The following is a 24,854-nucleotide window of genomic DNA, read 5'->3' as shown; positions in this document are numbered from 1 at the left end:
ACAAGTGGTTAGTACATAATGGTCCTTTTCGGTTGCCTCCTCATTCTCCAGATACGACGCCTTTAGATTTTTTTATATAGAGTCACATAAAACAAGAGGTTTATTCACAAGCCTTAACAATTAGAGAAGATTGTGAGCTAAGAATTCGAAATGCCTTCAATTCCCTCTCTGAGATGATAATAAGCTGTGCGACGAATGAAGGCGTACTGAGAAGGGTTAAAAAATACATTGGAGTTCAAGGGAGCAACTTTGAACATTTATTTTAAAACATCAGACTAATTCCTTTGGCTTTTAATTTTCCATAAAATTTTGTAGCATATCTTATTATTGCCACAAATAATTTAAATTTGAATAATAATTCAAACTGCGCACGAATCTGATGACAGAAAACACATTCAGGATATTTACCGCGAACAAAATTAATATATGGCGACATTGCGAGCCTCTATGCATATAGATTTAGACCAATTTATAATCTTAAATAGATATTCGCAAATATAAAATGAGAAGATACTTCATTCATAAAGATATCAAACTCTCTGAACAAAATAAAAAAAAATTGAAAAACCCATTCCAACGACGTTGTTGACAAATTGGAAATAATAAAATCCAACAAACAACACGGAAGCCATTCAGAAAGAGATATGATTTCAAATTTATTTTATACGACAAGCAAATACGTTTTCTTATGTTTATGTAAAAAGCAAGCACAAAACGATAAACCCTATTACACTCGAGTAGTGCCTGCTATGTGGTATGCCTGTGGATATTCATATTAAACTTCTGTAGGTTGAAGTGTACCTTGGTACTTGATTCCACAAACTTGTACTTCTACAAAGAAAATAAATGTGAATTTCATCACTATGGTTTTGCCAAACGATATTTCAGTTGGAACATAACAAGTTTTTTCTCCATGAGACTTCCTTCCCACGGTAAGAAATGTTCGACTTTACTGGTGTGAGGAAAAGTGCATCATACATATGTATTTAAGAGGTTAATGTTTGCTTGGAATACACATTATAATATTTAATTGAGTATACAAACTCCCTAACACAAGGTTTTATTAATAATCTTGAACAAAATATACAAATTTATTTTTTGTTTTTATTTGAAGGTATATTTATCATAAGTGCATTATTTTTTAAACAATTCGAATGTTTTGTTGGTTTTATTTAAACGAGTGGATTGTATATGTATATAAATTATTTACTTTCAAAACAATTTCTAAATTTATGACAAATAATAGTTCTATATAACATAATACAACGTTTTCGTCTATCACTTGGAATTTTTAGTTTTTCGTCCGGTTTCATAATCTGGTCTCAATGATAAGAAATCCGCATCATCTCTGGCCTGTTTTGTATTGATATTAACAGCTCGTCATTTTCCAATAAGCATAGTGATTAGCTTTACTTTATTATTGCGGTTTGATAGGAATTTTTCTTGGCTAATTGGTACAACCATGGCTTTGTCGAAAGAAACTTCGTATGATTTTAAAGTGTAGCATTTCTTCTCTGCTGCTCCATTGCTTTTATGTTTTTGCTGTAATCAGAGTATCCATCAAATACAACAGTAATCACCGATTTATAATGAGTTTGTAAATACTTAACGTATTTGTCTAATATAATTGAAAAAGTATCTTCTTAACTCCATACGACTCGATGTAAGAGGAATCCACCATCAATAATGAACGTCACAAAGTCGATAGGTAACATATTGTCATACAGTGATGATTTTGTGGTTTTCCTCATCATACCATCATTGTCAAATAGCGCGGTTGGATACGAACTCAACTCATATTGAAGATATTCTTCAAGATTGCTCACAAATTGATTGCTGACTGTTGTTCTTTGAAATAATAATAGTGGATCAATCGAAACTTCACATTAATTAATTTTTACTGATTTATTAGTAATTTTAGTCATAGATCGATTTCATAAGCTTTGTGACATTTGATTTGCTCACTTCCAACCATCCCAGAAACTAATGATATCAACTGTGTGGTATTTCGAAAAGGATCATGAAGTTTAAACCATTCATCCAGCATCTTTACGTCTTTATTTTCTCTTTTAATTCTTGAATCTCTAGTATCTACGTGTTGTTCTGTAGAGTCTAAGGAAATATTATAGAAATTTCCCATTTCCCCACATATAGTGAAACGTAAAACCCATTGGAACCGAGTTATTTGTAAAAATGTGCAAAAAATCGGTTTTTTGACTTTTGACCCCCGATTTTTGAAGTTCACATCGAATTTGATGTGAGTTTTGAGAGGAGTTTTAGAATGTCAAATAAACAAGTTTAAAGCACTTTATAGCTGGGTATCTCGATTTTTTTAGGTGAACTACCTTAAATGACTGGACTATATATCTTACTAGCTGACCCGACAAACGTTGTCCAGTCTGAACGATGAATATTGAATTCGAATTAGTTTTGGAATTGAGCGGCAAAGCCGTTTAAAAGTTATTCCAAATAAACCACATTTAAAAAAATATTTGATTTTTCTTAAAATCTACCGGTCCGAATCGGTCAGTTTCAACTTTCACGTACATATCCTTATAATATTGATGAAAGAGACGTCGACATTTTAAGATATGAGTGTCCTCATTTTTCCGAATCATCAGTCTGTATGAATAATAATCCATTGAACTAACTTTTTTGTTAGTTTCGGAACCTGTAAGATGGATGAGAAATTATATCCATCTGCACCTTGCCAAAATAAGTTAGGACATTGTAGCGCATCATATGATCGGTGTGTTTCGGAGATACGCTACAATTGATTGCTACGCCGATGTAAAACAATTTTGCAGTTTTCCTAAATTTCACCCACGACAACAATAGCGACTTCGTCAATTGTTGGCGCATTAAAACGTCTCGCGTGTTCTCTTGCTGGCGTCTTATAACCTTTGATGATAATTTTGTGATTATCAGACGACATGCCTAGAATAATGCAACCAATTCGTTTGACTCGCAGCATTGCGAGTTCTGCGACTTAAGTTTCTACGTTTAATTGCTGTAAATTAAAGAAAAATATAACGTTCATGTTAGTTTATCCAAACTTACCAAAACTCCATATTCAATTGAACTTTTAAATCTTTGATTTGTGGACAAGGCTTCTTTCAAAATTTTGATATAAATCGAACCTTGAAAGTATCCCATTTTTGATATACGACATTATGAACCAATTTTATCTAAAATTTCTGAAGAATTCAAACATAAAATAAATATTAGGATGTATTCGAGATAACCAAGTTGACGTCTACTTCCGATATAACTGTGGGGCTACATTATATTTGAATTTGGCGTCATCCAAAGTGTACAGCTTCGTAATTTCAAACTGTATCTGCCATTACTTTTAATGAAAACTGTTCGCACTACACCCTGTAGATCGACTTCTATTTATCAAGCTGCAGTTAAGCCGAAGATTCCGCAAAAAGTAATAGACCAGGGGTCGGTAACCTTTTAAGAATCAAGCACATGTGCAGTTTTGAACAAAGCCAAAGCTACTAAAAAACATAATATATTCATATACACATAAATAATATATGAAATTATTAAAAGAAGAGAGGTAGCTAATGAAATAAAAAAAAATCAGCAATACGAGGTCTGGCTATTAAATAACGAGACTGCGCGCCTAGACGGCGCCCTAGACGGGTGGGGTGAAAACCGAGTAGTGCGTTGAGTATTTAGATATCTCTTCTATGTACGTCAAAAAATCACGTTTCCGTCACTATTATAGTATTACTGCAGTAGCGGTTTGAAACGATCGTGTTTTTTTTGTACCGAAAACCATATGTGACGAAAAACAGAAGTAACGTATCAATCTCAAATTTCTCGTTAAGTTGAAAAAAACTCCGATTGAGTGCTATAAATTATTGTAAGAGGGGTCAATTCCCTATCGCGTGCGCATGTTTTTGAGTTGTGTAAGCGCTTTAGTGAGGGCCGAGAGAGCAAATGAACAAATTAAAATTCAAGGCAATGTTGATCGTTTTTTTTTTGTTTGGCATTAACGGTATCGTGTTGACTGAATGGGTTCCAGGGGGTCAGACTGTCAACCAGACTTACTATTTGTCAGTTTTGATAACACTGCGAGAACGAGCTCTTCAAAAACGACCCGAGTTGTGGAAGAACAACTAGTAGTTTTTGCACCAGGACAACGCATCTGTCCATAACGCGCTATCTGTGAAGCAGTATTTGGCCAATAAGCGCACTCCAGTGCTCGAACACCGAACACTTTTCCGAAGATAAAATCTGCTTTGAAAGGGACCCGATTTGAGTCGATGGAAGCGGTAAAGCCAAAAAGCTCCTCAAGGCGCTCACAAAAGAAGACTTCCAGCACTGCTTCGATCAATGGAAAAAACGTATGGAAATGTGTGTGACGAGGGGAGGGGAGTATATTGAAGGGGAGCATTCGAACGTAGAATAATTTTTATAATAAAATCCTTTTTCGTAACCAGTTTCGTTATTTAATAGCCAGACCTCGTATTTCTCAAATTTTTAATTAAAAGGAAAATATAGTATAGACTTTACTGTGTATATATGATTTTATGTAAGTCAATGTTTTGTTGAAAATTTGAAGCTTTTCGGGGTTTACCAAGAAGGAAAATATATAACATTTTTCAGTGTCATGCAATTCTCTATTAAATTCAGCATTATGATGTTGAAATGAGGATTTCCGAAAGTCATGACGATCCGATCTTTATGATCATTCCACATATCAAGGGAGCAGTTTACCATGGCTAAGTCAACGGATATTACTTGTGATGGAATATCTGAATTTGCATTGACTTGAAGTGTCCATGAGTTAATAAGGATCGACCAGTAATGAGATCTTCGCGCTTAAACTTTCTCGATTAATAATGCAATGATGCATGAAGTAAGAAGAGATGCGAATCCTTTATTTGTCTTGATCATAGCGGATGCGCCATCTATAGTTAAGCAAAAAAAAATTAGTTGTCTAGTCCCCGTTTCTCAAATAATAAAGTTAATCCCGCATTTCAACTTTTAGCAATAAACTTTGGTTCTTGAGCTTATCTTTACGTTCGCCACTTAACTCGTGACAATCCTATACCCCTGACCCCATATGTCATTTTCTAGATCTGTGATGAGGTCTTCCCAGCAGGTTTTTTTGGCTTTTTACTCTGCTCTTTCATACCATCTTCCAAATCCTTTCTTATTGTGTTTAGTTTTTCTCTTGTGAATTTTCTCCTTATTTCCTCATATGTTTCGTTTCCAGTTTTTAGGTGCTTTATGTACTTATCTACGTCCAAGTAGGTCTTTTTGAGATCCGTATAAAAAATAGCCTTAAAAAAATAATTTAAAACTACTATGGATGTAATTATGTCACAATTCTACAGGCTAGTAAAAGTTTTCTCAAACTTTCAAGTTCACATATGAGTTTATAATAATTTTTAATATTACAGATCGACAGTTACGTTAGGTAAACAAATTTGTGCTACCTGGTTTGACAACCGTAGCGGCAGATGTAAACATGTTGCATCAGAAACCCAAAGAGTAAAAATATTTTAATGAATCAGCAACTAAACGTTAACTTTTTATTCAATGAAATTTATGTTATTGAAATTAATTATATAAATATCAATTGTAAAGTAAAACCTACTCCTACGAACAAGTTCCCAAAATGGTTCACTAGGACAATCCTGTCCAGCTACTATGGAATTTCAAAAATTTGGTGTATTCGCGCGGAGTCTTTCACATTTTTTAAAAACGACGGAACTCGTTTGATGTTTATTTTTATATAATTCTTCAAGTAATAGGCGGTTTATTAACAGTCTTTCTTCTAAATAATTTCTAGGAAAGTCTATTTATTTATTTCTTTTGTTTCTTTTTGTTCTAGAACTTTTTAGAATATTATTTAGGTATATAAATGATTTGTAAAAACGCAGTTAGTTAGTTTCAAATAAATAGACGTACTGAAAAGTAGTTCAGTATGTTGTATAGTGTGTAAATAAATTAAGAACGTAACAGGCAGTGTTTATTAATTCACCCACGAATAGAGAGAGGGTAAATAAATATGAAAAACGTTACAGTGCACTACTCTGAGTTTGCACGCTACATAATATGGTTATAGAATACTCAATTTTTTCTCACTGTATTAAATTAAAGGTTAGAATGAAGCAAAATTTTTGATAACAATAATAATATGCAATCGACTCAATTTTCTTGGATATTTAAAATGAAACTTGAAATGATGCTCTATGACAGCCGCAAATGTTTTTGTTGCCAATTATAAATAATACTTACATAAATTAAGTTTTTGGTGAAAAAACTAGTCTTTCATTCATAAGAAAAAATATCTATTTCTTCTTATATTTGTAGAGTTTTTTAGAACAAATTAGATAATATACATACATATTTGTATGGAATTTTTAGATAATTACCTATCATTTGAGTATAAACATAAAACAATTAAATATTGCCTACAACCCTAAGTTGTACATCAATAATAAACCATTGGGAAACAATTTCAATAGCAGCGATGGCTTTGTATGGTTTTCAAGTAGAAAATTCAAACTCTACTAAACATTGTAACTTTCATTTGAAATAAAAAATAATAACATGAGTAAACAAGTTCATTTGGAGCGTTGAGTTTACTTGGTTTTAGAAAGTTTGAATAAATTTGGCTCATAATTTGTTTTAACTTTCAAACATGACTAAAAATTTTAATTTGTTATTTGGCTTATCACTTTACTTTTTATTATATCCGAGCTAGAGAACGTTTTCTTGCTCTTGCTCTAACCTGCTCTTCAACTTTGTAAATTTTCCACTCCACAAAGCTTCACTTTTTAAATCGACAGTTACATTTCTAGTTTCAATTCATAATGCCTGAATGTGTGTATATTCCGTTATTATTTGTGTTGGGAGTATTCTAATGAATGCTCGAGTAGTTTTGTTGGTTTTGAATTGCCGAAATCTGTCAGCAAATTCATCTTTAATTTTTTTTTATAAGTGTGCCGAAGCAACTTGTGTTAGTTGAGCTGGTTTTATCGCGATATTGCTTTAAACAAATTCTAATGCTAAAATATAGGCTGAGTTTCCCTTCACTTACAATTTTATATTCAGTTTATTCAACTTCGCAGTGGTATCCACCATAATGTAAAATTTTTGCAACCATTTGTCGCTCTTTAACTCAGGGTGATTAATACCTTTTTCATTTAAGAGTGTATTTATTTCATTCAAGCACAAACTAAAATTTACACTTTGTCTTTGGAAATCTATCGCACTTTATTTATGGCACCATTAGTTGCGATTTCATTTAAATTGATCCCATTGTCTTCAAGACATTTTTGCAGGCCATTCGCCATATCTTCCAGTCTAGCTTGTCTTGAAAGGGGTAGCAATACTAGAAGTTCTTCTTTTGGACCTTGGAAAAACATATATTTGACAAAGAGAGCATCTTGTGTCGTCTGTATCTTGTACTGTTTTCGCAGATAATGGTAAATCTTTTTCAAGATTTCTGGTTTGTTTTTGATAGGAGGCGAAAAAGATCGAATACAATTTGCTGAAAGAATCGATGCCTAACTCTCGTTTATAGATTCAGAACGATTTTTAAACGAGTAAAAACTTTTACTGCTTGATGAATGAAACTTTTCCGTGGTTTTATTTGATTTCCTTATATGTACTAAGGCCCAATTTCACAAGTGGAGTTTAGACTTCAAATGTCGATTGAAAATACAGATACCGTTTTTTTTCACGTTTTATAGAAGGCGTTTACTGACAAAGTTGGGCTTAAAAATTATCTGCGGTCTGGGAGTAGCTTAAGCTTCATTTTAATTGAACGGAGGATCCAAACCTAACTTTTCCATATTGTTCACATTTTTACAATATTATGAAGGGTTTTGGTAGAATGATTGAAGATTTGCACTTTATATTTGATAAATTCGACAATGATGAACAACATTGTCAACGCAAGAGAACAAAAAGTTATTGTGTTTCTATCGAAAACATGACCGTTTTTATTATTTTCACCATTAAATTCCCTTGCCAACTCCTTCAAATTTTGTTCCTTCTTCTTCCAAGTTACCGTATCAGTTTTCTATTTGGACTATTTCTTTGTAGTTATACTACTTCATAAAAATAGCACGATTTTTCGTTCTTTGTTCATTTTTGTTTATACAACTTTCTAGAACAAATAAACTTTAAAACAAATATCGGAAAAATTTTGGTTATATTTGTTACAACTGGCAGAAAAATTTCTGTTTAACTATGAGCAATAGAATAGAGCAATCTTTCTCGCAATCCCGTTTATTCTTGGTTTAAACTAGATATCAAACCATAGTTTAAACTTTAGTTTAATCACCAGTTTTATCCTAGACTGGAAAAAAAGTAGAAAGACTCAAGTATTTGCTATTTTGGAAAAGTAATTGAACAACCTACGAAATAAGATATTCAAACCGCATTTCAATTCAATATTTTAGCGGTTGTGTCCTCTCCATTAGATGGTTATTATAATTAAATTCACAACTAATGTAAAAATTGCCACGTTTAAATTAAATGTGGCTTTCCATAATGTTGAATTTTTTATAAGAACCTTGATATGGAGGGTAGTACCTTTTCAAATAGATACCCTGTATATATATACTATTTCATAGATGAGAAAAATATCATTTCATCAGACCAAAGAAAGTATAAATCAACTTTTCTCGTTAATTTTCAATTTTTTTGTAGTTCGGTCCAATGCTATCAATTTAATATAATTTTCTCAAAATAGTTCGAAATTCCTTTATCAGCAAGTTAATAAAAGATTTGCCATTTATAATTTTAGAGGTCAAGTTCTCAATTAGACGCTTATTTTCCGCTCCCCGCTCTCCACCTATGTTATAAATGTATGGTGCGCATGAACTTATTTGGCAGTCTAGGTCATTTAAGTCCATCGTTAACATGAATAGGTGGTCGGGGAAAGTCGCTGTAGTTACTGGTGCCAGTGCAGGAATTGGGGCAAGTGTGGCTGAAAAATTGTTACAGGAAGGATTGAATGTATGTACATTTCATTATATATCATGTATAATTTGAACTGAAATACATGAGGAATCTAACTCTTTTACACGATGTCAAAATGTAATCGAAATTTGAGTTAATATTTCTGTGTCAATCATTACTTGAGTAAACCGGCTCGTTTGAATAGTTAACAGTACCTACCTGCTTAAATTATTTCCATAAAATGAGAATTCATTTTGCCATTCAAAAGACAAGCCTGCAATTTTCCAAATTAAAGTTGATTTCAGCCTAGATTTAGAGTTCTATGCTGAAATCCTTTTGGAAGTAGAATATTTAAAATAGCCAAAAAAAACATTTTTAGAAATATTTGAGAACTGTGGGATAATACGAGGAAAAGGTCTAAGTAAAAAGTGAATATACTAGAATTTTCTATGATATGGTCTTTCTATTTGAAATTGAAAACAATAAGCGATTAAATTTCACTGTTCAGCCGTGTGGAATATTAAAAATTTCAGAAAATATTAGAAACTGAACTTTCAAACTATTTGTTTAATCACATCTACTAAGCCTAACAAATAATCTCGGAAATGTTCGGTTTGCTTTTACTCTCCCAGTTGCTGCCAATAGTTTTAAGAAACAGGTCTACCTGTTACTAAGCGTACACTATATCGCCACATATATGTCTTTGACCTTCGCTATTCACTAGTGGAGGCGCCATCTATTTTCAATTAAATTCAGTAAGTTTTTGATTTAAAGAGTTAAAAGTGGGAGGTGTGAGGAAATAAATCACAACACAAATAATTCTATCATAAAACATAGTATCTTGTCAAGGATGGATACTAAATTATTCTGCATATATAATAAGAAATATACGAGTTAAATAATTTAATTCACAACTTTGTAAAATTTATGTATTAACATAAAATATAAATCAATAGAATGGTCTCAATATTATGACTACTGTTTTCGTTGTATGTGAAGACTATTAAGAACCCACAATGCGTCTTTATGCTTTAAATATTAATTCTGTTGCATACAAAAGCTATTATTAATTATATACAAAAGTAAGGGTAAGTAATTTGATAAGTTTGATGGAACTAAGTGTCTAAGGGACATATGGAATCTCTTAAGTAAGACCTTTGGCTCCCGTCAGGGGACGGTTAGTTTACAATAAATCTTAACGAATACAGTAGTAACTAGAAGTTAAATAGGTAAATTTATGATTCTTCACAGTCACATTAATATAAGACATATATATATTGTATAACTTAATATATGGTTAACAGATATTATATGTTCTCATCAGGAGTGACGAGATAATTTACGTAAAAATAAATGGTAGATTACCAATTCGATTTTTTCTCTTTCAGTTATTTGCTTTATATTTAAGATTAGGTTAGGTTAAATTAAGTTGGATCAGTTGAAAGTTAGGTTATTAATGTTAAGATTGTGAAAATTATATTTGTTTATAATTTTTTTCTCCTTAATCGTAACGAAAAAAGTGTATAGGAAGCTGGAATGATCCAAACAAAAAAAGGGAAGGGGGTAATGAGCTGGATACAAATATAACTTGTATATTAAATATAGGCAATTTAATTTAACCTAATCTAACCTAACCTATGCTGACAATAGTTTCGAAACATCCAAGGCGACAAGGGTTTGTTGACGTTATACTTATAATGAGAAAGATACTAACGAAAATTAAATTATTCTATATCAATATATTTGTCGTTCAAGCAAAAGCAAATATATTTTAATATGAAAAGGTAATTGCTTTAAACTGAAAAAAAAAGTATATTGAATACATAAAAAAGCCATTTTCGATTCATAGCAATTTTGTTCGAAAGCGGATGAAACATTTAAAGTTGCAGGTTCTCGGTTTTAAGACGCTTGCTTCTGACCACGATTAGTGCTTCTTATGACTGCCAACCATTGTCGTTTGAGTTAGTACAGAGATCTACTGCACTTCTAGAACAGCATAATGGTCTAGTGGGCGATATATCGCGATTCTGTTTAAGTCCGCATGCGTCAAAAGCCATTTGTATAGAACTGTAATAGTTTAGGTAAATTTCTTGTTTTTACATGATCTAACCTAGTCTAGTACCCTGAAATTTTGTGGTGTCTTATTCTTGATGTTAGACTACCATGTTAGTTTTTAAAATGTCTGTATTTGTTCTGATATAAATTTTTTGTTTTCGTATGACACCACTATCAAGGGTAATTCAATTTTTGTGCACAATTTCTCCGAAATATTAGGGTTGCCAAAATTTTTTCAGAAAAATGCAATATTTTTCAGAATTATCTAATAAAAATATAGTAAGCATCTAAAAAGTATAGTATTTTAAGCACAAAAATTATAAATGGACAAAGATATATTTGTTACTTATAAACTTTATTTCTTGGTACTTTTTGCATTTTTTTTTACAATTTTTTGTCTGAGATAAAAGTGTCTTATGCTTCATATCATCAATTTTTAGATTAATTAAATCAAGAGCTCATTTTTTATTGATGAGATAGTACTTCTCTATCTCTTTTCACCATTTCGATTCATACTAAACTCACTATTCACACCACCACTACATCAAAACTCACAAATACTCGAAAACCAAGTTATCCTCTTCAGAGACTGAAGGTAAACTGGTTTCAATGAGATCACATTTTGATTAATCTAATTAATTTTTTCCTAATAATGCCCGAAATTTCTTTCGCTTCGGCCTCTACAGCTATACAGAAATCAAATAAAAAAACCGAGCTAGCTATATTATCCTGTGAGGAGATATCGCTGCAACAGACAAGATTGTCCATTTCTATACTACATTTTTCTCGTGAATTTCTAATTAATATTGTTTCACAGTAATTGAAGGAAGCTTCTTGTTTAGAATTGAAATTTTGAACAACCAATTGCTTTAATTAAAATCCATCTATGGATAAATAACAAAAAAAAATTATTTCATAACTTTCTCTGGGGGAATTTAGTTATATATTTTTTCCATAACAAAAAAATATTTTGTTTTGCTGTACTAGTGCTGATTTTTGAGTCGATATAATATTATACACATCTACTTCTGTGATATTCTTCCCTAAAAGTTGTTTAACAGAAAATTATAATAGAAATGGCTTACAAAATGCAAAAACATTTGAACTTTTCCTATTTCTTTCATCATCAAAATATTTCGAATATGTCTAGGACAATCCTCCTTTAAACCAAAAAAATAAGGACTCAAAGCTTTTCAATCCAAAAGTATGTTGTACAGACGAGGAAACAATGAAAGCCACTTAGTATAACATATCGTTTCAAGTCATACCATTCACCTTCAATAGCATCAACAAATTGTGCTTCTGTAGGGCTGCAGGAACACAGATTAAATTTTAGTTACAGCATCAATTTCTCAAAAAATCGATACATGCATGACTGCATTTTAAACTATGTGTACGCGATAATAGCCTTTCTCCAAATTAGGTACTATTTGTTCAATATTTCTATAAAGAGAATTGTGAATAACAAAATTCGGGTTAGTATTGATTGTGACTGTGACCGTTTACAAAGAAAACAAAAATAGACCAATAACAATGTTTTCAATTTGATATTGACATTTGGCGTGCAGCCAGCGCCTCCAGTTAGTACAGAGATCAGTGGAAGCCAAAGAGAAAAGATTGGAGATGCATTCGGAATTCGGGAAATTATTCTTCAAAATGATAATTATTTCGTTAGTTTTCGTTTTCTATGCCTAATTCAATATTTTTCTACTATAAATAGCTTCATGTAAGTGTTTTCTCTTTGATAAATTGGCATTGTCAGTAACTATTTCGACAAATTATCGTTGTATATTTAGTTCCTTCCATTTTCCAGTATATTCCAAAAATGTGGAGTGAAAGTTTGACACTGCTTTCTGATTTTCTTGTCAAATTTGTCCCACAACTCAAACGGGTCGAGTACTGGTGACTGTGACATCCAAATCATTACTTTCATTACAAACTTCCTTTCCAATTCTTTCCAATACTCTTTGCACAGATTCCAGATGAATTTTCTGCTAATAAGGCTTTGGCCAAAATGTCATACATTTCCCTTCTATTTTGTTATAACCTTCTTTCTTCAAAATTTCTTCAATTTTTACCAGGTCTCCAGTCGCCCTTCTTCCAAAACATCCCTAAACCAATACTGAACCTTCGTCGTGTTTTACAGTCGGATTTACACATGGATCTAACATCCGTTCTTCCTGTGACCTCCTCACAAACACACTTCTCTTTGACCCAAAAACTTCAAACTTTGTCTCATCACTCCACAAAACTTTTGCACACTCTTTATGCGTCAAAATTTCATATTCTTTAGCCCACTGCAACGTATTAATTTTATTTTGACGTCTCAAAAGAGGTTGCTTCACTGCAAACCTTCAGAAAAGGCAGCTTCTCTCAATCTCCTTTTCATTGTAGCAGTACTCAAAGGCAGATCCCTAGATTCATTGATCTGAGCTGCTATCTGTGGGCTAACAGGGCCACAGATAGCAGCTCGATCACGTTCACTAATCAATACAATAGTTTATCTTCAGCGGTTGTGGCTGCTCTGAACGTTTTCTGACACCAAAGCTCCAGGTGGATGCAGATTTATTCATGCTGCAGTTCAGGGTATGTCGAGGTATTTTTAATAAGACGGCAATAGTACGGTTACTTTTACCAAGACTATGAAGACTTACGATTAATGCACAAGTTTCAACTGATAGTTCTTTGATTTTACCCATTATAAAACTTACAAGTCTGAATTTGCGAGTAGATTCCAACACTTATATGAACTTCACAAAAAGATATCTTGGTTCAAAAAATATAAATTACAGCACATTCTTATGTCTCGCCTGGCTAATTGAGTCTAAATCACAATCATAACCTCCGAAAAATAATTCACATTAAAGAATACCAAACAAAGCACTCAGTACTTGCAAATTTTAAGTTATTGCACCAACAAGAAATAACGGAGACATTTGACAAAGTGTATTATTTAAAAATTTATTGAATAGATTATGGGGTGGGTAAAAACTTTTGACTGGTAGTGTAGACTTGTGTAGATAAACAATTCTTACACGTTTATTTAACTATGATTATTTTGAATGTGTCTTTTGAAATAATTGTTAATTATGGTAATTTTATTTAATCTTTTACTAATATAATACCCGTTATAAAAATCAGTCGACTTGGAAACTACAAAAAATTAACGATCTTTTGTAGAACAATCAATTAGTTTACAAAAAAAAACACCCAAAATAACCAACAAAGCGGACATTTTTCAATAATGTCAAAGTGCAACCAATGAAGTTGTGGAAATAAGCGCTAGGGAAGAACCACCCCGGGCGACAAATTTCACAATAAGTAATATGAACCATTTGTTATTTTCGTATTTTGAGCATGATTTTATGTTTGTGATAAACCCTTCAGATAATTTCAAATTGAAGCTTAAAGGGGTCCTAATATTAGTAAAGTGAAAGTTTCATAATTTTTTCATTCAGTTAATTATTTTAGTGAGGGTTAATATTTACTGAAGACATTTGAGTGCTGGTTGAGTTTACTCAACAGCCATGTGATAAATTTATCAAATTTCAGTTCTATCAATCTTGAATTGTTTATTTACATAAAAAACACATTTGTTTTTTTGTATCATAGTAGGCGATGAATTAAAAGTATCATTTCGCTATGCGGAAATATATTATTAATGACATAGCAGTTGTTCACAAATTATGATACAATTGAGTATCGCTTAGATATTTGATTAAATTTGTGGTATTACAATTATTGTTAAGTAGAGATATTATGATGTTTGGAAAGTTGTTAGTTAGTCTTTCGTTTTTGTACTTTTGACTTTTCGACTGCAATCTGTTCCACTCACTATGCCACTTGCACTGAACTTTATCTTTAATCTATTCTTATCTTTTATCTATTCTTACTTGGAAGTATCTATCGGCAAGAAAATTGTTAATAAAGTGTGAAATGTTTCCTCTTAGGCCCCAATAATGTAATTTTGAGTTTATGTTGGGTCTCCAGACTAAGTCGTATGCCTTAGAGGTATCAATGAATACTGCATTCTTGTTTTTTGGCCAATACTTCGTTTATTTCAGAGCAGTCTACGATTGTTAGTTGAAGATATTGGTCAATATGAGCCTGGTTTGGTTCTCGTTTTGTCGGGTTTCAAAAGTGAAGTCATTAAGGCTTTGCGCCAGCTTGAAGGGAAGACTTTATTAATCCAAATGTATTTAAATAGTTTTAATAGGTAATCTTTGGTGGTGATTGAGAGTTTTTGTAGGAATATTACAGGTATTTGGTCTGGACCAGGAGCTGTCTGTTTTTGTGATTTCGAAGCTTCATAAAGTTCTGTTTTGTTGAAAGGGTAATTGATGGGATTATTATCAGTTTCAATAAAATCTATTAATATTTCTTTCTTGATATCTTTTTTATTCTGTAGAAATGTCAGGTCGTAGTTTCAATTATTAGAGTTATGCTCATATTAAGAGCTTAATATTTCTGCTATTTCGTTTGATTTTGTGAGAAGGTTATTATTTATAACTAAGAATGAAATTATTGGTGGTTGTTCAATTCCTGACATCTTCCGGTTTAAGGATGATGGGGTTGAGGATGTTATTGTAGACACGAATTTAGTCGATGATTCGCGTCTACTCTTTTTCATAATATATCTTGGTTGAGCTCTTTGTTTTTCATATTTGATCAAATTTTCTTTTGAGTTATGTTGTTGAAACTTGTTAAAGGAGTGTTCATATGTTCTGATTGCGTTTTGACAATCTTTGTCCCACCAAGGTACTTTGTGGTTTTCTAATATTTTACTATATCCTATATGTGTTATTGCCACTTCTATAACAGTAGATGTGAAGGTTTCTTCAAGAATTTCTACGTTTGTGATTGGCACGTCGTTTGTAGTGTTAACTTTAGTCTAAATTGTTTCGTTAAATTTTGCCCAATTAGCATTTCCTAGGTTCCATTTTGGGTTTGGTAAACTACTATTCTCAGAGCAATTTGATGAATATGAAATCTTTATGTGAAAATGATCGTTTGCAAATAAATATGGTATTACATCCCAGGTTAATGTAGGGGGTAGCTAGTTCGCAGAATGTGATGTCTATGGCTGATTTTGTTCCCTTTATGTATGTCGAGCCTTGTTGGTCTTTCGTGGTTCAAGATGTTGAGATTTAGGGAGTTTGTTATGTTTTCTATCGATTTACCATTAGCTATAGTGAGGTTTGATCCCCATAGGGATTGTGGGTGTTAAGATTAATCGGGTGGTCGGAATAGTTTTTAGAACATTTTCTAGTTCTGATATATCGACGCTTCGGTCTGGAAGTATGTACAGAGATGATATATACCGTATGTTTCTGAGGAAACTGGCCATAGGATTCCCATGTTACCATTTAAACTCCATGTTAACTTCGGGTCGTAATTCTATGATATTTAGGGTTAAATAGATGTGTTTTGTGTTGTGGATATATATTGCTACACCTACAGATATTTTTTCATTATATATACGGTTTTTATAGAAACAGGTATAGTTTTTTAAATTGTAATAATGCTGATTTTCAGAATTCGTTTCTTGTAAGCATATTATGCTGGGGGATAGTCCAAGGAGTAGGTTTTTAAACATCTCGAATCTTTTGTGGTCCTCTTAGATTCCACTGTAGAATTGATTCAGACTTAGATATTATTCCTGAGATGATTTGATTGACGTTTCGGGGTAATATTCGATTTCTTATGCAATGAATGATGGGTGTAGGTTTAGTTGGTCCATAATTTTTTTCTGATCCTTGTACTGATGCTTTTCATTCTTTTGTTCCTATAATATGGATGTAGGTTTTAAAGGAATTTTAGAAAGCTTTTTGTGTCTTCTGTATATATTTTTGACATACTTAGTGGCTCTTTTGATCCTATTGCGTTTTCGAAGAAATCAACTGTTTTTGCGCAACTTAAAATTTGCGTTTCTTCTTCGAATAATAGTAGTACTGACTCCATTAATTTATTGTAATTATTTTTGGGTATCCGTTTTGTTATATGTTACTTTCTTGTTTTTTTTTTTGATTATTTGTTCGTTTAGTTTACGAAACGTAACTTTTTTTTGTGGTGTAGGTGAGGGTGGAGTGTCAGAGAGGGTGCGTTTTAAATTCATTCTCTGCATTCGTATAAATTTCTGCTGACACTGTCAGTTTTTTTGCGTTTTTATTATTGTTTATGGATTGGTTATCATGTTCTAGATTGGTAGGAGTAATGTATGATGGATTGTCTTTTGTTTGGTTGTTTATAATTGTTGGATTAGTTAAGGTCCAGTTAGAGGTCAGTGGTTGGTTTGGTTTGTTGGTTGTTTGGTTGAAGATGTTTGTTAGGCTTGATGTACTAGATTCTATTTTTGATGGTGCTTTATTAGGTGTGTTTGTTGCTGGGTTTTGACAATTATTAGAGTTATGTCCTGAATCATTGTATATAGAGCACAAATGGCTATCATGTGATAGAAAGATTCGGTATGGTATGTTTCCAAAGTTTATAAGAATTGAGGTTGGTATTGGTTTTTGTTTAACTTAGAATGTGCAGAATAGATTGAGTCATTTATAAAATTAACAGAATATGTGATTCAAAATGATACTTGCAAAATATAAGGAATAAAAAAGTTTTGGTCACATTTAACACGGTTATCACATATTTTTATAAACTTACGAAAGTGTTGTTATAATAGTACTGCACTCAGTGGAGTAGAGGTTTACACACCCAGGGTGGAAGAAAATTTTGCTATCCCCTTATTCAGGTATCGCTATTAAAAAATCTCTAATAAACGTTAATTCTGAAGAACTTACCTATTTATATATATGATACGAAGAAGTTAGTTCAAAGCATCCCCCAAAGACTAAAGACATAACAATGGCGCAGCTTCAATGAGTAAGAAATCTTTACTATACACCAGAAGGATGGTCCCAGAAGTACCTGTCCTACCCTACCCTAGAGATTACGGTAATTGCTTGAAAAATACCACGGTATTGGTACACAACCTATACAGCATATGTTTCAAGTTTGAACATGCTACGTTGTTAAGTATTTGTTTGGCAGCCATAAATAGTGAACGTGTTCCGTGAATTTGTAAACACGGGAAAAATGGATCATCGTATTGGGTAGTGGAGTTTAAACCAGGCCGTACAACCTGCGAAGACCAGCATCGCAGTGGTCGACCAAATGAGGTGATGGCTCCAGAAATGTTGAAGAAAATCCACAAAGCCGTAATGCATTATCGTGCTCGAGCTAGCAGACGTAGTAGGTATTTCAAATATCGCTTATTAACTGAAAATATGAACATTAGAAAACTGTACACAAGGTGGGCGCGTTTGCTCACAATGAAACATAAACAACGTTGTGAAGATATTTCCATCGAGTTTTTGACAATGTTTCACAGAAATAAAGCCGAATTTTTGCACCGTTTCATAACCATAAATGAAACGTTGTCCATCAGTTCACACACGAAGCAAAACAACAATCAAAACGAAAGACTGAAAAGGGAGAACCGGCTTCAAAGAAAACAAATACCGTTTAATATGCAGGCAAGTTCATGGCGTCGGTTTTTTTGGATGCGGGTAGGTGAATTTTCATTGACTATTTAAAAAAAAATTATGAACGGCGAGTATTATTTGAACTTATTACAACATTTAAGCGAAGTAATCAAGCAAAACCGGCCTCATTTGGCTAAGAATAAAGTGTTGTTTCATGAAGATAATGTACCGGCGCACAATCCGTTATTGCAATGGCCAAAATTAATTAAGTTTGAAATGCTACCTCATGCACCCTGTTAGCTAGATTTAGCTCCCTCGGATTATTTTCTGCTCCCAGATTTGAAAAAATGGCTCGTTGCTTAAAGATATTCCAACAATGAAGAGGTGATGTCTGCAGTTAATAGCTATTTTGACGAGCATGAAGATTCTTATCATACAAAAGGTACCGAACTTATTCAACATCGCTGGCAAAAGTATTTGGATCTAAAACGAGATTACGTTGAAAAATAAATATTTTTTTTCCAAAATTTTTGTGTTTTCTTCTGGGATCATACTCGTATATGGATTTTCTCAACGGCCATAAAATATTTGCCTTTGATTTCATCGCAAGTGCAGTCAAACTTGACTATAGATTTTCGATATTGTTTTAAAAAGCATTGTTCTATTGATTTTTTCTGCACGAGGTGACGATGACATCTTCCATTGACATTACTATTTATTTGATTCTATATTATAATTATGTTCATCATCGCTTATTACCAGCAATAAATATTAACAAGACAGCAAGAGTCACTTTCGTCGAAACGATTGAAGTCACCGGGGAATGTTTGATACTCTCAATAATTAGACGTTTCTTTCTCCCGCGTAAATTAATTCCAGCGGGAAAAAACTCCTTGGCGGGAATATTCTCATTCATATCTTGACCAGTAAACTATAGAGTGGGCTGTAAGCAATTTCAATGCTTTCAAATGGATCCAACAATTTATTATTAGATATATTTTTTAACAATTCTACATTATTAATATTTATGTTATGATTGTGACTGACTGACTTTAAACTGAACAAGAACGGATTTCTTAGTCTGCCCAATATACTTTCGATCACAATCACCACAGATAATTTATACCACTATTTTCTAAAATTGGATTGCCTAACAATTGTTTTAATGTATTGTTGCATTTATAAACCAATTTAAAACCTACTCTGCTAAATATTCCTTCCAATTCTTCTGTATAATGAGGATTGACAGGTATCCGAGCAAATTTCTCTTGTTTTTTATTTTGGGTTTGGAAAAAACTGGTTTGAAATAGAGATTTCTTAAACCTATGACGATTGATTAACCTATTTAGAATTCTTTTATCATAACCGTTGAGTACAGCTACATCCTCAATGAAGGTCTTTTCTTTATTATATCTCTCGATGGTAAGTGGAAAGGGGATTAACCGATGTACCTGGAAATGGAGACTGGACATCTTATGTTGAATACAATGAAAATAATCAGCCAGTACCTGCACGTAGCGGTGTTTTTTCTAAATACATCAAATTGTAACCTATTACTATTGCTAATTACTAAAGTATCTAAAAATGGTAACTATCCATTGTTTGTTATACGTCTCAACAATTTTTAATAATATTAATCATATCATCGCTTGGATATAAAAGACAGTGCCTCGGTTTTAAATAAATATAGTTGAGAAACATGATATTCAAATTTTATTTTTTTTCCTATTTTAAAACTTCCAAAATCTGCTCTATATGTCAGTAATTCCAAACTAAATGTTGATAGAAAATTTGCCTCAAATGCATAATTGTGTTAAATAAGATAGTTATTATCTCTATTTAAAATAGACTCATTTATCACATCAATTTCAGATTTTTTTTAGAACCAATATTTAAAATATTAATTTCTTCTAGAGAAACGAAATTTCCTACACCTCCTTCTCTTATTTCGGCATGAATTGTAATTTTATAAGCAGTTGGAAACTGTCTTCATGTAGGATTATTTTTATAACCACCATGTGCTTTTATGGAACTGAAAAATAATTCTATATGCTCTTGATTTAGTTTGTAGGTGGAAAAAATTTTAATTTATTATGAATATATTCCTCATACATTCCAATAACTGAGAAGATACTAATAAGTAGTCTAGTAAATTCAGCTTTTCTTTTTGACTATAAAACTGGACAACGTGAAAGATTCAAATTTGAAATGTAGTCATCAAATTTCCCCAAGAAAAGTTCTATATTATCAATGTTACATAGGCAAACTAATTTTTTATAACTAAAATCACTTATTTTATGAGAATTCATAATATCAAAAGCATTATCAAGAAATAATAGAAGTAAGCAGTAGGTCCGCATCCTTGGAAATCGTCTAGTTTTAATGTTTCTTTATAAAATCTTAACGAGCCAGCCACAAACTTGCTCAATTATTGTAATTTAACTTTCATTTTTTGCCTGAAAAAATTTATAAGTTTTCTTCTCAATTTGTATCCTAAATGAAAAATGAAAATAAATAATCGATACATTCCAAACTGTAGCTAAGACTAGCTTAGAAGGAGTATTTTTCCATTTCCGGCATCTTAAAGAAACCTCTCTTGAATGGAATGGTTCCTCTATGACCTGCCAGATTTCTTCTTCTGCGTACCAGATAACGTCGTCAGGCGTGGGTTATTTCCACTGAAACAATCCACTAGGTGCAAGAGATTTTATTTTATATTACTTTACATTTTTCTGGATAATTTCCACGATCTTTCCAGGATAAGACTTTTTCTCAAATAGAAATCCGATTTTGAGTTCTTCGTCCAGTTCTTGTATTTTCTAGTGAGTCTTCGTTTTCACTTTCAAGTTCTCTGAAATCTTGGTTTCCCTGTGATTGGAGGGAAATATTAACAGAGCTGTCGCAGTCACCGGATATGGTCATAATTTTTTTAGTAGGGCATGAAGCGATATTTTTCTTAGCACCACTAGGACCCGCAACTGGTTGGTTTTGAATGCTTGCATTGCTATTATATTGAATTTTTTCTCCTTAGTGTTTTTCTTCTGTTTCGGCGAATCTCCATTCTTCGAGTAGGTCAATGACGGAGACATTGACATTTATTGGAGGTTATTGGATGTGAAGATTGAGATTTTCATTTGATGGTATTCGTTAGAATATTTTCACTCTGTTGTCAGGGTAAATTCCCGCTCTTTCAAAATCACTTCTTGAATTTTCTCTTCCTGGTCATAATAAGGCACCTGGTGAATATCCTAGTTATTCTATATAAAAGTTTTATGTACCAAATACCGAGCCATATTTCATTAGATTTTGACGAAGTATTTTGGTAGTTGTTGCCTGTGTACAAAAAATTCATGGGTAACAGAAAATAAAATGCTTTTTGTTAGAGTACTTAAATAAAGAATGCGCTTATTTCATTAGTATTATTTCGTTACTTCATTTTACAATTGATTTGAACGGAGCTCGCCGAGGGCTGAATGACAATATAAAAAGATTTTGTTGTTAGGATTGCAAATTCAATTAGGTTTAACAAAAGATGCATGTAAATAGGATTTTATTGAATTAAAATTGATTTAAGTAACAAATTGCTTCTACAACGTCAAGTTTACTGTTATATATTGGGAAATTTTCTACAACATGGGATACTTAACATGCTGAATAGTTTTTGACTTGGAAAATTTGTGCTAGAAAACTAAATAAGTAAGGGTGTAAGATTCGTTTATAAATTTCAAAAATAAAAATACTTAGTCCAACGCTAAACACAAATCACAAATAAAATACTCATCTTCATCTTTCGCCACGGTACATGCATCATGAGACCATTTTTTGCAGTTAGAACACATAATCCAGCCTTTTCCATCAGGGTCATTGGAATAGGAAATGGTACAATAAAGACAGAGAGAGAGAGAGAGAAATACTTTATTGTCGAAAATTGTTACAATTTGTAATAAAAGCTTGTAAAAACTAAAAACCAAACATATAAATAGCTGAATAAAGATAAAAGAAATGAAATAAAATTAATATTACAATATAAGAAGAAAACAATGGGTAAAAAAATTATAGGTATTAGTAATATGTAATAATCAGTATATAAGTCCATAGCAAAATTAGACCAATATGCAGCATGCTCGGAATTAAATATTATTATTAGAATAGGAGTCGTTTACAGAATAGAAGGTACTGTTCAGTAAATATGCCCTCAAATTCGATTTGATTTCAATTGGCAAGTGACTGTGCTTTTTTTTGCATTGTAATCTATTGAGCTCTCATTTAATTCTAAACGTGGAGTAGGTAGGTAGAGGTCGTGCTCAGCGTTCTTAAGTGGATAGTCATGCAACGTCCTTTCTGAAATTGGAGAAACCTGCTTACGAATTAGGCAAGCAGATTCAAAGTTGAATAAATAAGGAAGAGTCAGAATTTTTAATCTTTAAAGGAAGTCCCTGCAGTGAGCCCTGCTGTTTAGTCCGAGTAAACAGCTCTCTATTGTAATTTGAAGATTCGCTCAAATTGAGTCGCACCACACGTACCCCAGAAGGAAAGGGTATATCGGAGATGGGATTCAATAAAGGGTTAATAGACTGTTAAGGAGATGGATAGTTTAGTTCTTTGGAAACTAATCTCAGCGCAAAACAGGAGGAACTTTAGATAAGGCGGCAATATGTAACTTCTATTTCAAGGAATTGTCCACAACTAGCGCTAAGAATTTTACAGAAAAAGGCTGCATTGTATTTTATATGATAAAACTTTGCTTTTAGAAACGTTGAGACAGAAAAGATTAGAATCGCAGCATTATTTATGGGTAATTAGGTCACTAGATATGGTCCTATGAAGTGCCGTGAGATCAGGGTTGCTCCAAGAGAAATGAGTGTCGTCTGCAAATAGACATGTTTTACCACTGATATCAAGATAGTTGATGTCATTTATAGACAGAAAAAACAAAATAGGTCCTAGTACTAAACCTTGGGACACTCCACATTCTATTGTTTTGCAAGAAGACATCGTTGTATTAACCCTTACAAGCTGACTTCTGTTGATAAGGTATGACTTGAAACATGCGAGAGGTCTTCCCCTGAAGTCGTAGTACTACAATTTGTTGATTAAAATATCATGATTAGCACAATCGAAAGTTGTTGCAGTGGAGTGATGGCTGTGCTAGAGTAGACAGTAATTAAGAGGGGTAGTATAGCATCATTTGTGCATTTGTTACTTAAAAACCCAAATTGATGGGACATTCGAAGTCATTTGTTTGTTCTTTTTCAGACACGCTTGTGTATTTTTTGTGTTGCTTGTTTTACTTATCTTGACTTTTTGGAAATATTTTCTTCAGATAATTATCTGATTTTAGTCTTCAAAGCGATTTTTTCACGCCAACTTTTTGTCTTTTTACCTCTAATGACTTTTCCAGCTCATCCTTATAAGGAGTACTGGTTAGAATGGCAGTTTTTCCCCTCTTAACATTCCTTTTCTTTTTTAAAGCAGCAAGACTTGATACTTTGGGATACGGTATAATATCTTGAGTGCCAATAAACGTTTGGATACCACTGGTGGATGGTTTATTAAGTACATCGTACCCAAGAGAATTCTGCTCTGTTAAAATTTGCTTTAAGGGTGTAACTTAACTTTGTTTTCGTATACTCTCAATAACTGGATTCTCTTTGTTCGCCTTATACGGGTTCTGCATTTTCAGTAATGATAGATCTTTCTGTTTGTACACTAGGAGTGTACGGTCTATTAGATAATTACCAGTCTTTCGAAATCCTTTTATGGCATTAAGTGAAGGTTGCTGACCTTGAAAAAGCCTTTCCAAACAACAAAAAAACTTCGCTAACTGTGTTTCACCGACCTGGATTATTCCTCAGCCAAACTCTTGGGTATAAAATGAACTGAGAGGTCCAATGAACGCAACGTCAAGTGGTTGCAGTGTAGAGGGAGACATAAAATTGTAACTCCGTTACTTCTTGCTTGTGCGTCTCATGAATGAATGAAATAGGAAATGATCAACCGACTACGCTAGATTTATACCTGACTAGTGGGTCGCAGTTGGAAGTGAGGTTGGCGCCAGTAAGCGTTGGTTGGGGAATGTTTATTTACATCAACCAAATAGCGACGCTCTTTGACGTTGTCTTCAGTTCGAGTCTCAACTCTGAACGAGGATTTTTAAATCATTCTGATGAGATGTAATAACTTCGAAACTAGTCACCGGTTGCAAACCCCTCCTCGCAACTGCGGGCCATTGGCAATTTTAATATCGACAAAAAGGTCGATTGACATGAGGCTCTTCAGAAGAGATGAAATTCAATATTCGTTGAGGGATTAACCAGGAAAGTAGTTGTTTTCCCCTTTGAAGAACGGCGGAATATATTTTCGAAATATTTATTTTCGAAATTA

The 24,854-nt window shown here is 32.7% G+C and overlaps 1 protein-coding gene across 3 annotated transcripts in view; it reads left to right on the top strand.

Moving 5' to 3' along the window:
* The first annotated feature begins 8,832 nt into the window (after window positions 1-8,832).
* LOC130441244 (farnesol dehydrogenase-like) overlaps window positions 8,833-24,854 on the top strand; it is a 38,378-nt gene continuing 22,356 nt past the window's right edge. For 2 of the 3 annotated variants that reach the window (XR_008909597.1, XR_008909598.1), the window contains exon 1: window positions 8,846-8,994. Coding sequence is in view for 1 of the 3 variants with exons in the window: in XM_056774830.1 (XP_056630808.1) it covers window positions 8,842-8,994 (153 nt within the window). In the remaining 2 variants the exon portion in view is untranslated. Of the gene's footprint in view, window positions 8,995-24,854 lie in introns of all 3 variants that reach the window. The other variant, XM_056774830.1, reaches the window with a different exon arrangement.

The sequence above is a fragment of the Diorhabda sublineata genome, chromosome 3 (genome assembly GCF_026230105.1).
Source record: "Diorhabda sublineata isolate icDioSubl1.1 chromosome 3, icDioSubl1.1, whole genome shotgun sequence".
NCBI lineage: Eukaryota > Metazoa > Arthropoda > Insecta > Coleoptera > Chrysomelidae > Diorhabda > Diorhabda sublineata.
The sequence above is the reverse complement of the archived record's forward strand: the minus strand, read 5'-3'. Positions and strand labels throughout refer to the sequence as shown.